The 14,211-nt window shown below is 47.1% G+C and overlaps 1 protein-coding gene across 1 annotated transcript in view; it reads left to right on the forward strand.

Moving 5' to 3' along the window:
* DMGDH (dimethylglycine dehydrogenase) overlaps nucleotides 1–14,211 on the forward strand; it is a 77,043-nt gene that overhangs the window by 44,877 nt on the left and 17,955 nt on the right. Inside the window, exons 12-14 of the mRNA XM_075590867.1 lie at nucleotides 244–461; nucleotides 2,442–2,599; nucleotides 6,018–6,077. Of these exons, the coding sequence (XP_075446982.1) occupies nucleotides 244–461; nucleotides 2,442–2,599; nucleotides 6,018–6,077 (436 nt within the window). The remainder of the gene's footprint in view (nucleotides 1–243; nucleotides 462–2,441; nucleotides 2,600–6,017; nucleotides 6,078–14,211) is intronic.

The following is a 14,211-nucleotide window of genomic DNA, read 5'->3' on the forward strand; positions in this document are numbered from 1 at the left end:
CTGTGATGTCATAAGGTTCGACTTCCTATTGGGCCACGTGACACGGAAGCTTTAAACTTGCAGAGATACCGTCACCCCCTTAGGAAGTCTATCTCGGAAAGCAGGGGTTCACTGAAGCTGAAATGAACGGGTATCAGCTCCGGAGACCCCCTTCTTCAGATCTATGTTAAAAAATAATTATTAAAAAAAAAGTGCGTGAATTGCTCCTTTAAGGTCATAGTGACAGATTTATGGTATTTACAGGTGGATAGAGGATGCAGCAGTACAAGGCAAACACAGTGTAGAGATAGTAAATGTGACAGATGATATTGGAGTACTCGGTGTAGCGGGACCACTTTCCAGAAAAGTCCTCCAGAAACTGACATCAGAGGATCTGGGTGATACTGCTTTTAATTTCCTTCAGTCCAAAAAAATCAGCCTTGGCAACGTGCCTGTAACAGCCATAAGGATATCATACACAGGTAAGATGTGCTACAGAAAGTGGAGCAGGCACATGTGTGAACCTGTCCGGGGCGAGGGATTCTTTGCAAAAATGTTTTAAGTACTGTAACTCATAAAGCAGCAAACCTTTTACAAGACCCAAACCAGGGGCGTAGCTATAGCCGTGGCAGCCCAGGCAAAGCCCGGGGGCCCACTCTCTTTCTATCCCTCCCTGTCGGCAGCCCATGGTGACGGGCCCCGGCGTTAAACAAAAGCCTGCAGAGAAATCAGCAGCTGTTACAGAGCTGACACGGGAAGTAAGAAAGACTTCCGGGTCAGACCACTAGAGCGGGCTCCTCCCCTGCTTTCCTGCTCTCCCGGTGTAACAGCTGCTGATTCCTCTGCGGATTATCCTCTGTTTAAGGCAGGACCAACTACGAGTAGGCATGGGGGATGAGGGGGGGGGGGGACAAATGATGATGATGATGGGGAGAGAGAGGTGATCATGATGGTGTGGGAGATAGGTGCAGATGATGGTGGGGCCCGAGGGTAGATGAGGTGATGATGATGATGATGATATATAAAACAATTCTACAAGCATTAAACCAAAGTTTAGAAAATGCATTACATTTTGGCACATTTATGCTTTCCATATGTGCCATTTGTACTGTATCTTGTCCTATTGGGGGGATTTGTTTTTTTCTTGTCACATTTTCTACACCTTTTATGGTCTAGTGTGGGAGTGTATTTGGTACATTTTCTACATGTAAATGAAATAGAATATTTTAGAAGTTTGGTTTCATAGTTTTATATGTTTGTATTTTTTTAGTTAATATATATTAGCAGGGTTCTTGGTGCAGTCTTGGTGCAGGGCTTAATTAGTCCTTCTTCTTTTGTTTTTTTTGCTTTCTCATATTAATCTTTCATTTTGTTATTTCTGAGTAGAACGTATTATTGAGGACTAGTGCCTTGGACTGTTCTTTGTTTTTTCTTTGTTTAATGAGAATTTCATGTTTAAATTTCGACTAGCTTTGCTTTCTAAATTCGACCAAACTTTAAAAAGAAAACATTTTAAAATGTCACATGGCTGCTATTTTGCCACTTTAAAATAGCATAAATTGGCACAATTTGGATCGTGTCGCTAGAACGTTTGGCTACAAAAGATGGATCTTTTCCTAACTTTTTGGAAATATTAATGAACCTACAGCTAAACAAATCTCATCAGCTTTGCACATATCTGCTGTTGACACCTCTCAAAATGCAGAGGCAAAGTAGATGATACTTTGAAACCAAGCACTTGAAAAAAATAATCTTTTTTTTGTTTTAATATATGCAGCCTTTGATTACCCTTTATTGAAAATGAATTACCTAACCTGCCCATCCATTAGTTGTACCGTAATCGATCAGCAAAGATCCTGCTTCCCAGGGTTCACTAAATGGCTGCCTTTCAGTTCCAGCCAATCCTTCAGTCAGTGTAACTCAGCAGCTACAATGTATTCTTATGTCAGCAAGGTAACATTATCTATTGTCACAATTTGCAGCTCAAACTGCTGGGAATATTGGCAACAAATTATGACAAATAGGAAAGTGTTGCCAATATCTTGCACTGCTGGGGAAATGGGCTAAAACCTGCAACAGAAATCAAAGGACGCTCAGTATATTAAAACTCATTAAAAATGGCAATAAGATTTGAATAAAAAAATATATATAGTAAGTATTATCTACTCTAATACTGCAGAACTGGTTTATTTAATTTAAAAAAAAAACACGTAGGATATTGCATGGATTGCTCCTTTAAGGCGGGAAACCGATGTAGATACTTCGATAAATAGGAACAATAGTTTGAAAACGAATTGATGTAACAAAGGTGTATATGCAATCTGTGTTTACTTTTGGTTTGTCATGTACCACCAATTGTGACTGTCGCTCGTTATGTTTGCTATTGTTCTTATTTGTCATAATATTGTTCCATTTCTTGATGCTTCACATTTTTGCTTTAATTCAAACTTGGCCTGGAACAGGTGAGCTGGGCTGGGAGCTGTACCACAGCAGGAGAGACACTGCGACCTTGTACAGTGACATCATGCAGGCGGGTCAGGAAGAAGGGATTGACAACTTTGGGACATATGCCATGAATGCCCTGAGACTGGAGAAAGCATTCCGTGCCTGGGGAGCGGAGGTAACAGATACTATGTGCAAATTGTTACTTCTTGTAGCTGAAAACATTGCAATGAGTTGCAGGCCTCTCTGGCAGGGTAAGGGTTACTAAGCTGCAGTATACATTAGCTAAAGCCAGTGGCGGGCTAGACATGCGCGGGCCCCCGGGCAAATACAAATTCAGGGCCCCCTCATGTCTCTCTCTATTTTCTCCTACTCATGTCTCTCTCTATTTTCTCCTACTCATGTCTCTCTCTCTTCTCCCCTTCATGCCTGTCTCTTTTCTCCCCCTTTTGTGTCTCTCTCTCTCTTTTCTCCCTTCCATGTCTCTCTCTTCTCCCATTCATGTCTATCTCTTTTCTCCTTGTCTCTCTTTTCTCCCCTTGTTTCTCTATCCTTCTCTTTTCTCCCCTCATGTCGCTCTCTTTTCTCCCCTCATGTCGCTCTCTTTTCTCCCCTCATGTCGCTCTCTTTTCTCCCCTCATGTCTGTCTCTCTTTTCCCTTCATGTCTCTCTCTCTCTCTCTTTTCTCCCCCTCATATGTCTCTCTCTTTGCCTCCCCTCACGTCTCTCTCTCTATCTCTTTTCTCACCCTCATGTCTTTCTTTTCCCATTATGTATTTCTTTCTTGTACTTAATTTTCTCTTTGTGTCTCTCCCTTCCTGTCTTCTTCCCTTTCATGTCTGTTTTTACCCCTGTGATTTAACCCTTCACCTCCCTCTCACCTTTCCCAGCCTGTCTTTCAGACTGCAGCTCCAGCCCCACGCTGCTCTACTTGAGGCTCCGCCCCCTGACATAGGCCCCGCCCACCTACAGAGTCTCTGCAGAGGAAGGCATTTCCCCTCTGTCCTTCCTACTGCATCGCAGGGCCCCACCTCCTGACGCAGGCCCCGCCTACCTGAAGAGGAAGGGATTTCCCTCTGTGCTTTCTTCCTGCATCTCAGGCCCCGCAATGTGCTGCCGGGGAAGAGCGGGCCCCCGAAGAGTGCAGGCCCCCGGGCTTTGCCAGGGCTGCCTGGGCTATAGCTACGCCCCTGGCTAAAGCTTAGAAAGACTAGTTAGTAGCTCTTCGTGCATCCATTCCTCTCTTGCTTGTTACTGTATATTACCATACCAATGTGTTGCAACCTTTCGGAACAATAGGTAGTAATGCTGCACACCAAAATAAAGAAAAGTAAAGATACTGCAATCACCGGTGTTCCTGGTTCAGGGAAACATGTCTAAAAAAATCCTATGCTTGAGTAAGAATGGATGATCCAAGGCACTGCGGATTTTCCAAAAGATTTATTGTGTCAGAACAGCACGACATTTCAACCTTCTAAGAGGTCTTTTTCAAGTGACTGGCCAGTCTCAGAAGTTTGAGATGTCGTGCTGTTCTGACACAATAAACCCTTTGGAAAATCCGCAGTGCTTTGGATCATCCATTCTTACGCAACCTTTCGGAAGACATTGGTTAATGAATTTGATTTATTGGGTAGCACACCGGAATGTTCTGAAGTGAAACTGACATGCTAAGCAAAACTAAATATCCCAAGCACTAAGGAAATGTCTGTGTAAGCTTCCACTCTGGTTTTGCGTTGTTATCCAGGCAGATTTGCTGAAGGTTATAGTTCAAAACAGAGGCAAAACTGTAGTCCCTTTGTGCTGGAACAAAAATGTAGCAAATAGTTCCCTCATTTCTAGGATTATCTGTTCTTGTGTCAGTGCTAGGCATGGATGTGGCTATTTGTAAGTGATACAATGTTTGCCTCCCAGGAAGCAGAAGGTTGTAATTTATGGAACATGCTGAATTTATTATGTTACAGGATTCAAAATATAGACATAACAGACCATAAAGAAGATGAAAGCAATAGTTATTCCTGCCCTTGACTTTGATTTGATTTTGGGGAATATGCCGTGGTGATGTCATCAGGATACAAAAAGAAAATGAAATTGGCCAGAGCAAAGTGACAGATTAAATGCAGAGAAGTGTTCTGTATTACACATAGGTGCTAAGAACTCAGAAGCAAAATATGATGTCATTGATGCAGACACACGTACTGTAGCTGCTTAGAAGACAGGGACTTTGTTGAAAAACTATATACTGTACGTCTTCAAAGTATGAGACAGCAGTAAGCTACGTGTCTTTCTGTACAGTATTTGCTCTATTAGTTTTCTGCCTCATATCGATACTGCAGATAATATAGCATTGGGCTCATATGATATATACTAACCTCTTCATATTATCTGTTAATCAATCTGTAATGAACACAAACACCACACATCCAGTGCACCATGGAGGTGTATGTTGGCTCTTTTCATAATGATTGTACTTATCTTACACAGGCTAATGCCTTAATCATTTTCATCTTCAAAATAATCGAATAACAAAAGCGTACAGGCAAACTAAACTGCAGCGATCATATACAGTGTACAACACAGAGAACCAGAGACGATGTTAAATTGTGACCGGAGACAAGGGCCGCCGACACATTTCCCGGGGCCCAGGACTAGAGTTTTTTGGCTGCCCTCCCCCCTTCAGCCCTTCCATGTCGCGGTCTCACGATTCCCCCATTTCAGACCTCCTTGCAATCCCCCTCATCAATTCCCCCCCTCCCCATGTATTTCTCTCCCCTCTGTCTCACTCTTACTCCCTCTCTTACTCGCTCACTCTCTCCCTCCCCCACTCCCTCTCTCTCCCACCCCCAAATACATATAAAACACCCCCAGCCCCTCCAAATACATAAAAAACCATCCTACACACCCCAAATACATACGAAACATCCCCCATATATGTACAAAACACGACGATCTCTCCCCAATACATGCAACCCCCACCCCCCCCAAATACATACAAAACACACTTACCTTGGGGATGGTCTCAGGCCACCAGGCCCCGACTATCTCTAGCTGCAGGCCTCCCTCTGACCACGGTGCGCGCTGGGCCTCACTCGGATGCCGGTGTGTGCCTCTGGCCGGGCCCAACTTACAGCCTCAGTGGGCTCTCTCCCCCTGTCGGCGGCAATGCTGGAGACAAGAAAAGTTGTAAGTGTTTGAAATGAATGAGCTGACATGAAAACATTTCCTTTGAATGGCGTTTCAGGTTCGGTACGAGTTCTAAACATTTTTTTGTAACTTAATTGGTTTGGGATTTGTAAAAAAAATCCAAGAGAGCAGAAACTTTTTTTTTAAAAACATTTTTAGGCAGTCTAAATTTTTAGTTTTTGCAAAAAAAAACAACCACTATGCACCTTTTAATTGGATACAAAAACATGTTATGAAGCTTAAACCCGCGAACCTGCCCATCCTTAGAAAGAAATGAAGTGGATACAATCAACTACATCGTTAACCCCTTCACAGCCGCAGAATCTGCAAAGGGTTATAGGCCGCCTGGTAGAGAAGTGGTTAAGTCAATCTGGTTGTCCTAGTAAATGTGTGTTTTTGTTTTTACTTTTCAACAGATGAATTGTGACACCAATCCATTGGAGGCTGGTCTGCAATATTTTATAAAGTTAAATAAGGTGAGTGACAATTATTTCTACAGCTAGTCCTAAAAAAACTAACATACTATCGGAAATAAGCATGTACATTCAAGAATGGGCCAAAAGAAAAGACGTTGGTCTGCCAAACACAGATCGACCATCCTTTCTCCAGAGGCACAGGAACATTAAGTAGATTCCCCCACTGTAAAGACAAGGAGTTTACTGCTGGACCACTCCTCCCTTCTCCAATAGTCAGTGCAGTCTATGTATTAAGGCAAAAGGTCATTAGCCTTAACACTGAGAGCCACTTCCATACTGTAATATGCTAGTAACTATGGATGCGTAAGGCCTCATCCATGGTAAGCGCTTGCTCGCTGAAGCGTGCTGACGCTCGCTCATGCTTGGCACTGAGCCCCTACAGCCGCAATTAGAGCGGCTTTAGTAGGGCCTCGCCTACGCTTCCGCAAGCGCGCAGAAGCGTAGGTCTTAGCAGATTTTTACATTCACGCGCTTGCCGGAACGCAGGGCCGGTCACGTGAGCGGTTCGCTCAATGAGGGCGAACCAGCTCCGTGACATCACTGGCCCGCCCCCGGCCCGCCCCCTGACGGCGCGCAGGGCAAGCAACCGCAAGGCCAGCAGGGAGCCTGGCCGAGGCCTAATGCTAAAGACCAGTAACAGAATAATGATATGCATATAAATGGATACTCGTAAGGTGACCCCTTGATAATACTTGATTGAAGACAGGTACTGGGTGTAGGGTCCTGGATGGTAAATTCACAACTCCTTCATGAGAATGTGTACACAATTAGTCCAGAGACCATAACAGTATAATTCACCTTAGATTGTACCAAATTTCCTGAAATTCATGATAGGGAAACATGTAGCAAGCTTAAAACTCACTGTTATGCTGCAGCATCCATGTATATCCGGATTCCCAGGGATCTTGGTGTGCCTCCGTCCGAATGAAGCAGAATGTAAAGACAGAAAAAAGTGGCAGAGCACTACAAGCAGTATCCAAAGTTGAATAAAGAGGAAAGTGCGTTATCCATATACAGTATAAAATAATGATTATGTATTGGTCATAGTGGACAAAAAAAAGCAAGTCGTAGCCCTACCAACGTTTCATGCTTCCAAGAGCGCTTTGTCAAGGTATACATATCAATCCTTAATTATATATGTAACATGCCCCTGCTTTGCTCTACGTGCGTTAGCTTGTAATTTGGGGAATGGAAATACAATGAATAAGGGATGATGTAGAGGATGTACATGCAATAATTTGTATCATATTTAAATACATTTCTGCCCCATCTCATGTCATGTAAATGTCCCTGGCTAATGATCTTTATGATCTGTAAAGAAAATTAATTAATAAGCTTTTCACATTTGATGCAGCTGCCAGGCGGAAAATATGTGTACAATAATTCCTTGCTGGCCTTAACACACTGACCTTGTCCCCAGAGTTTTTACAGGTACTGCATGTATACACAGTATAGAGCAAAACTTACTGTCCTCAGTGAGGTTCCCATGCTCGGTCATGTGATTGCGGCACTGAAGGATTAACGCTACGGCGAGGTCCTATTCAGAAGCATGGAGCCCCCGCAGCTGCATCACAGTGTGCCCAGCGCAGCAAACTTTGGCTTGTTCGTCCGCGGCGCTGAGGACAGTAATGTCACGATAGGTTATGACAGGTTGTAAGTTACACCAAATAACTGGGTTTGAACTGAACGAGGCTTAGATATAATAAAGTATATTTATTCCTTTGGATAGGTGAACACACAATATAGTACAGTAACAGGCAAGAAGTACACTTACTTTGGGGACGGGGGATGAGAAGTATGTTGCATAGCAATTCTCCAGCAATCAGGTACAATCAAGATGGTATCAGAAGACAAAGGATATAGGGTTGACCACAGTTTATAAATCTTTTGTGACCCTATCCTTAACATTAAGTACAGGTGATTGGGCCACAATTATCTGTAGCCAATCTGTAACGTGGGAATACATTTTAATCCATGCCCCCTGCTAGTTAGGACATGCGCACTAGGACCCTGGGGGTCTCATTTCTGTAGCCCCACATTTACATCAGGAATGCCTGCCAGTCTACCAAATGGGATTTCTGGCAGGATACTCTTTGTTGTAAGGTGTTAAATGGGACACTTACAGACTGCTCTGGTTTGAGCCGTCTCCGCCCTCAGGTAAACAGTGAGGGTGACAAAATCCTTTGAACAATACTTAAGTCCTAGACATTGGGTCACCTCTCTGACCATGTGCTACCCTGGTATGCAAAGGAATTTCCTCTGGGTTTTATCCCTGTCTTGGGATACAGTGTTACAAGTTAAACACAAACATATTAAAGGTCCGGTTCTGTTGGGCTCAGCGGGTCCAAACTTCCCAGTTCTCAATGCCGGAACTGGGACACCATGTGGTCCAATTTGCGACCCGCTAGGACCTCTGGAACCAGAGTTACACAAATACACCTAAAACCGTTTCCTATTTTAATACAATAAACTCTGCTGTAAATTAAATCACGGTTTTTCACTAAATCCCCATTGAAAACAACGGGCTCCGCCGCCATAGACTTTCAATGGCAAACCGCCGCCATTGGCGGCCATGGGAATCCGCCGCCATAGACTTTCAACGGGACATCGTCACCATTGAAGTCAATGGGGTTTTTCCGCCATAGCCGGTCAATTTTATTTCTGGGTGCCCTAGAACTGTAGATTCCCACGCCACTTATCGTTGAACTTGACTAACAGTGATCAAAGCTCTCTTTTAGAAAAAGTATCCGCTTTGCGGTTTGGACGGCAGCCAACTCGTTCCTGGAAAGCGCCGTCGAGGAATCTCCATTGAAGTCAATGAGCCCATTGACTTACAATGGGAAACCGCCGCTCCTCCTCTCGGTCGCCATCTGCTGGTTTTCACGGGAAACAGGTCCAAAACAGCAAGATCCACCATTGAAATGCATGGAGGTCTAATGGCGGCCTATGGGACCCTGCAAAATGGTGCCTGAAAAGGCGGGAAAATTACACAAAGGGCTATAATCATTAAAGAACTATTAACCCTTGTACTCCCGGATGGATCCCAGTGTATGTGTGATGCAGACACCGATATAACCAGACATTACAATAAAACATGGGAACAGGGGAATATACATTTACATGTCATAACCAGGGTTAAATCACATTTCTGGGCCTCAGCCCAGTTAACCCCATGTCTCCCTGGTGAGGTCAGGGGATGGCCAAATGGGGTGCAACCCCTTTAATACCGGGCCACCCCCTTTCTCCCTCCCCTTCTTAATGGGTGACCTGTGGCCCACTGGCCCTAACGGGGAGTGGGGCACTGCTGGCACCATTAATGAATTCAGTCTCAGAGGGACTTGTTGCTTGTTCGTCGGCGGCGCTGAGGACAGTAAGTCTTGCTACATCTGTATTGGCTACCAATATTGACTCATTGATGATCACCCTTCATTTTTACCACCCAAAAGAAGCTGTGAAGCTGATTTTTAGCATTAGTGCCCAGTTTAGGCTGCTATTATCATTCAAAAGGTTTTTGCTTTCTACAAATGTAAGAAAAGAGGACCGCACATAGTACCAGTATCATTTTTACCACATAGTCCAGTGGTTTCCAACCTTTTTTTTTTGTTAAGGAACCCTAAGGGAAATGACAAACCCTCAACCCTCAATGTAAGGAACCACAACCCTCTCTAATAGCGAGTCTGAGATCAGATGCATTGTTAGGAACCACAACCGTCTCTAATAGCGCGTCTGAGATTACAGTAGATGCATTGTAAGGAACCCCAACTATTCTGAAGCCAGGGTCACGTGTGATGTGTGAATAGCCCCAGATAGCATTAACTGAGCCCCCTTTCCAAATCACTTCAAGTCCTATAATATTTCCTTCACTTTATTGGAAAAGCAGCAGTAAATACAGGCTCTTGTGGATGGTGTGTAGTAGTGAGTTTGTAGTTAGGAACAGGTAGAAAGAGATGGCCTTGCCATGGGAATGTAACAGAGATGGGTGCTGTACTCACTGTCTCCAGGGTGGAAAAGGAAGTGAGGAGCAAGGGTCACACTAGAAGTGTGATGGGACAAACTAACTGTCAGCAAGGCAGGGGGGAGGGCGGAATAGCCCATTCTGGGAAAGATCTCAGAGGTTGCTATAGCAACTCACAGACCTCATGAACAGAGGCAGGAAATGCAACATAATGATACATCACCCAGGCACTGTGTGTGTGTGGAACAAATACATGCAGCTGAATTTAAGGAGCTGACAAGCAGAAGCTGCAAGGAATGGGGGGAGGTGGGGGGTGATGAGAGAGCAAAAATGGGCTTACTTGTTCCATGACACCAACCCTCTCTAATAGCGCGTTTGAGATCAGATGCAATCTAAATTCTTGTGTATTTGATACAATTTTCAATTGACCAGAAATAGCAGGGAACCCTTTAGGGATGCCCGGGGAACCCAAGGATTCCTAGGAACCCTGCTCAAAAAACACTGACATAGTCAGTATGAGAGTAGAGTGGAAACATTGTATGTATATGTAGCCCTGGTAAGAATTTGGGCTATATGTCTTTCCTCCTACTGGTGTAAGTCCTGCTAAGGGCAGGCTGCCAGTAGTTATCATGGGTTTGCCCCACCTCAAGCCCTGCCTTGAGTGGTGAAGGTAGACCACCTGACTCTGTGTCTAAGGCAAGAGACACAGGGGAGGGGTCTGCTGACATCATGAGGGGCAGGGCTGTCTAAAGTTAGAGTTGCCTGTTCCTGTCAGTGACAGAGAGTTGAGTTCTGTCCTGGGTTCAGAGAGGAGTGTGTTCCAGGAGAGTGATGTATTACAATTGGAGGAGCTCAGGCCGGACCTGAGTAGAGCTTATAGAGCTGTGGTGGACCAGTGCCCCTCACCCTGCATAGGGGGTGAGGGAAGAGTTGGCCCCACCCTGAGTGCCTGTGACTTGGGGTGGTGGCAGGGAACAACTGGAAGCCCCCAGACCATCCTGAAGGGGTACAGTCTGGAGAAAGGAGACCTGCTGTTGCTGTGTGCTGCTGTGTACAATAAAGGAACTGTTGCTACTTTTATAAAGACTTGAGTGAGACTGAAATCTCTCGCCCCATCGAGGGGTTCTCTGGAAGGATTTCACCCTACCCTGATAGGGCTTGCCAGAGATGGAGGCGCTGTATCACCACTAAGAAATGAAGGCAAGAACCCCAGAAACCTGTCCCTGTTGTCCCCCATACCATCGCGGGAGACTCAGGCCCTCATGTTGCCAGCAGGTATGCACCACCAAGACACATGTAATCAGCCCTCAGTACACCCTAGGGGTCCGATCTGCGTCCGGGGGGGTGGGGGTATATGGGTTACATTTGGAGGCGCTGCTGAGATCTAGAAACAGGACAGGTTTACAGCAAAGCAGAGCTGGAAGTGTTAGGTACACCTTCCATGCAAGTACTGCGGAAAGTAGGGCACAGATGCATATCAAGGGTAGTCAGGGGAGCGTGGACTCTCTCACAGTACGCCCTGGGTGCCCTAAGAGGGTGTTGTAAATTGGGTGTGGGGCTATTGCTGTTCTAGTCCCTTGAGGCAGATAGTGTATGGCAACTGGGGGGTTAGCCTGTTAACTAGTCCAGGGACCATGGCCCAGGGTCTGCACTATGTGTGGCCAAAAGTAGGAGACGCCCGTACTGAGGGAGATGCCCGGTACACTAGCCAGCACCCACATAAAACACACCACAGAGTACTTGTAGGAACCGTCAGCGAGTGCGGTGTAAAGAAGGAGTTCTGCCTAGCCTGGGGTATGCCATACATCATATTCGTGGGTAAAGCATGCAGAGAGCAGTTAGAGAGCAGTCAGTGTCTAGGAACGAGTTACACACTAGCCACTGAGAGCAGCGCTATTGTGGGCACAGTGGGCTCACTAAAGATGGCGGCCGCAGATACATGTGCTCTGCGGGGCATGGAGGAGTTAAAAATGGCGACAGCAGCGTCATTCACGGCCAAGCAGCTAGCAGCCGTTCCAAAATGGCGACTCCCGTCAAGCCTAGATCGCACACGTGATGCGTGCAAGCAAGCTGCAAGAGAAATGTGGCGAGAGATGTGCGGGGGTTTGGTGCCAAACCCAGATCCCCAGCAGAAGGAGCGGAGCGGCGCGAAAGCCCACCCACCTGTGCAGTGACTGGCCGACAGAAGAAGCCACGTAACGCTGAGCGAGAGAGTGTTTCCATCAGAGGGAGGGGGCCCTGCAAGAGCCAATCAGAGTTGTCCTCTCCAGCAGAAGGAGGGACAGGAAGTGAGAGCGAGGAACTTCACTTCTGCTTGACTATTGAAGAAGAAGGAGCTGCAGAACTGAACTGTTCAACCCCTGCGCAAAAGATGGCTGAATTGAATATGACACCCTTTCAGTTTCCAGGAGGCTTCCTGGTTGTGGAGGTTGACGGCCGAGAGTATCTCCGGTGCCTGTGCGTACACTGCAGGACACCCGGACCGGCCCCAAGCACGACAGCACGATGCCCTCAATGTGGCACGTTCTATTTATGGCCTGTCGAGCCATGGCCAATGTTGAAGACGCCACAAAGTGCCTCGCTGGGAACGGAGGTGGCGGAGGCGGCGTAGAGGGCTGCCCTGGTTCCCCTGTATCACCGCTGAGGTGGGAACCGAGTCCTAGCCAACCAAAGAACCAAGAGATGTCACGGCGGAGAAGAGCGCGACCGCAGTGGAGGTACCGGAGCGGGCCCGTTTCGTACCAATGAGTGGGTACTGGCGGTGCGGCAAAAGACCCAGGTGACTCCCTAGCGGAGGAACTGGCAAAGTTGTCTTCGGAGAAAGAAGGTGGCCTATCATTGGTGGCGATGCGCCTACCGGCGAAGCACCCCAGCTGTAATAAAGATGGCGGTCCACTTACCAAAGAGAGGGAGCAGACGAGTCCGGACACTCCCCGATATCGAGCGCTGGTGCGGCCTGAGCCGCATAGGAGTCCCCCCATGGTGGCGACTCCCAGTGCGGCGGAGATGAGATCCGAGATGGCTCCGGAGGAACCAACGATCACCAGCCGGCAGCGGAGCGGTAAGGAGACACCACCACCCCCTTACTTCCGCCAGGCAAAGATGGAACCTGCAGAGGGCGAGAGAGAAAGGCTTGTGGCCTACCTGCCCGCCTGCGGACCGGATGTTCCACCACCGCCCCTTCCGGTCCTCGACGCACTTCCGGTGCGAGACCACGGAGCGGATGGAGATTCCGCGGGCACCAGTCATGACGTCACTTCCGTGTCCGGCTGGCAAAGAGGCCCAGGAGCGTTGTTCTCAGAGAGGAGAGTGGCTATGGCAGCCGCGTTTGCAGCACTAAAGGCCCAAGGCGTTACACGAGGAGCACGAAGCGCGCCGGAGAGGGCAAGTCGCAAGATGCCCACTGGTCGCAGCATTGCCCGACTTATAGACACTATACCGGACATTGCCGATGCCCCAGTCCCTACCCCTAGCGCCATTGTCCCTGCCCCGTCACGAGTTAAGACACCGGGCCCTAGCGGGGATAAGTTAACTAAGAATCCCAAGTACTCTACAGATTGGAGGGATTGGGAGCTCAGTGACGAAGGGTCTGATGGGGAGATACCGTATGATTGTGTTATTTATGTACCTAATCCTGCGCCTTTTTCTCCTGTACATAGAGGTAGGGCCCGAGGGTCCCATACTACTGCAGAAGCAGGGCCTGTGAGTAAGGTGGTACACAAGATGAACACCACAATTTACATTGATGATACCGGAAGTAGACGCAGAGGCTCACACTCTACTGAGGCGGCCACATCAGGTGTGTCCTCACAAGTGGAGTCAGATACAGGTACCACTAGTGCAGTGACAGGGTATGAGCACCAAGATAAGTGGTGGGCACCTCTGTTCACCGGGTACCACAAAGGTATGGACCGTACGCGGTTCTTGCTAATCAGAAATAATATCGTTGACCATTGGTGGGCTGCAGGCGCCTTTTCTCCCCAGGAGGTGGCCGATGAATTAGAGAATCGCTACATTGAGATTGAGCAAAAGAACATCCTTCCCAAGGGGGCTGCCATTCTGTATGATGATGTTGCCCCAGAGGAGCCTGAGTTTTGGGTACTGCCAAGCAGGGCAGGTGACCGGAAACCAACCAAACTATGCAGAGCAGACAGAGCCATAGTGGCCAGGTATAGGCAG

The sequence above is a fragment of the Ascaphus truei genome, chromosome 1 (genome assembly GCF_040206685.1).
Source record: "Ascaphus truei isolate aAscTru1 chromosome 1, aAscTru1.hap1, whole genome shotgun sequence".
NCBI lineage: Eukaryota > Metazoa > Chordata > Amphibia > Anura > Ascaphidae > Ascaphus > Ascaphus truei.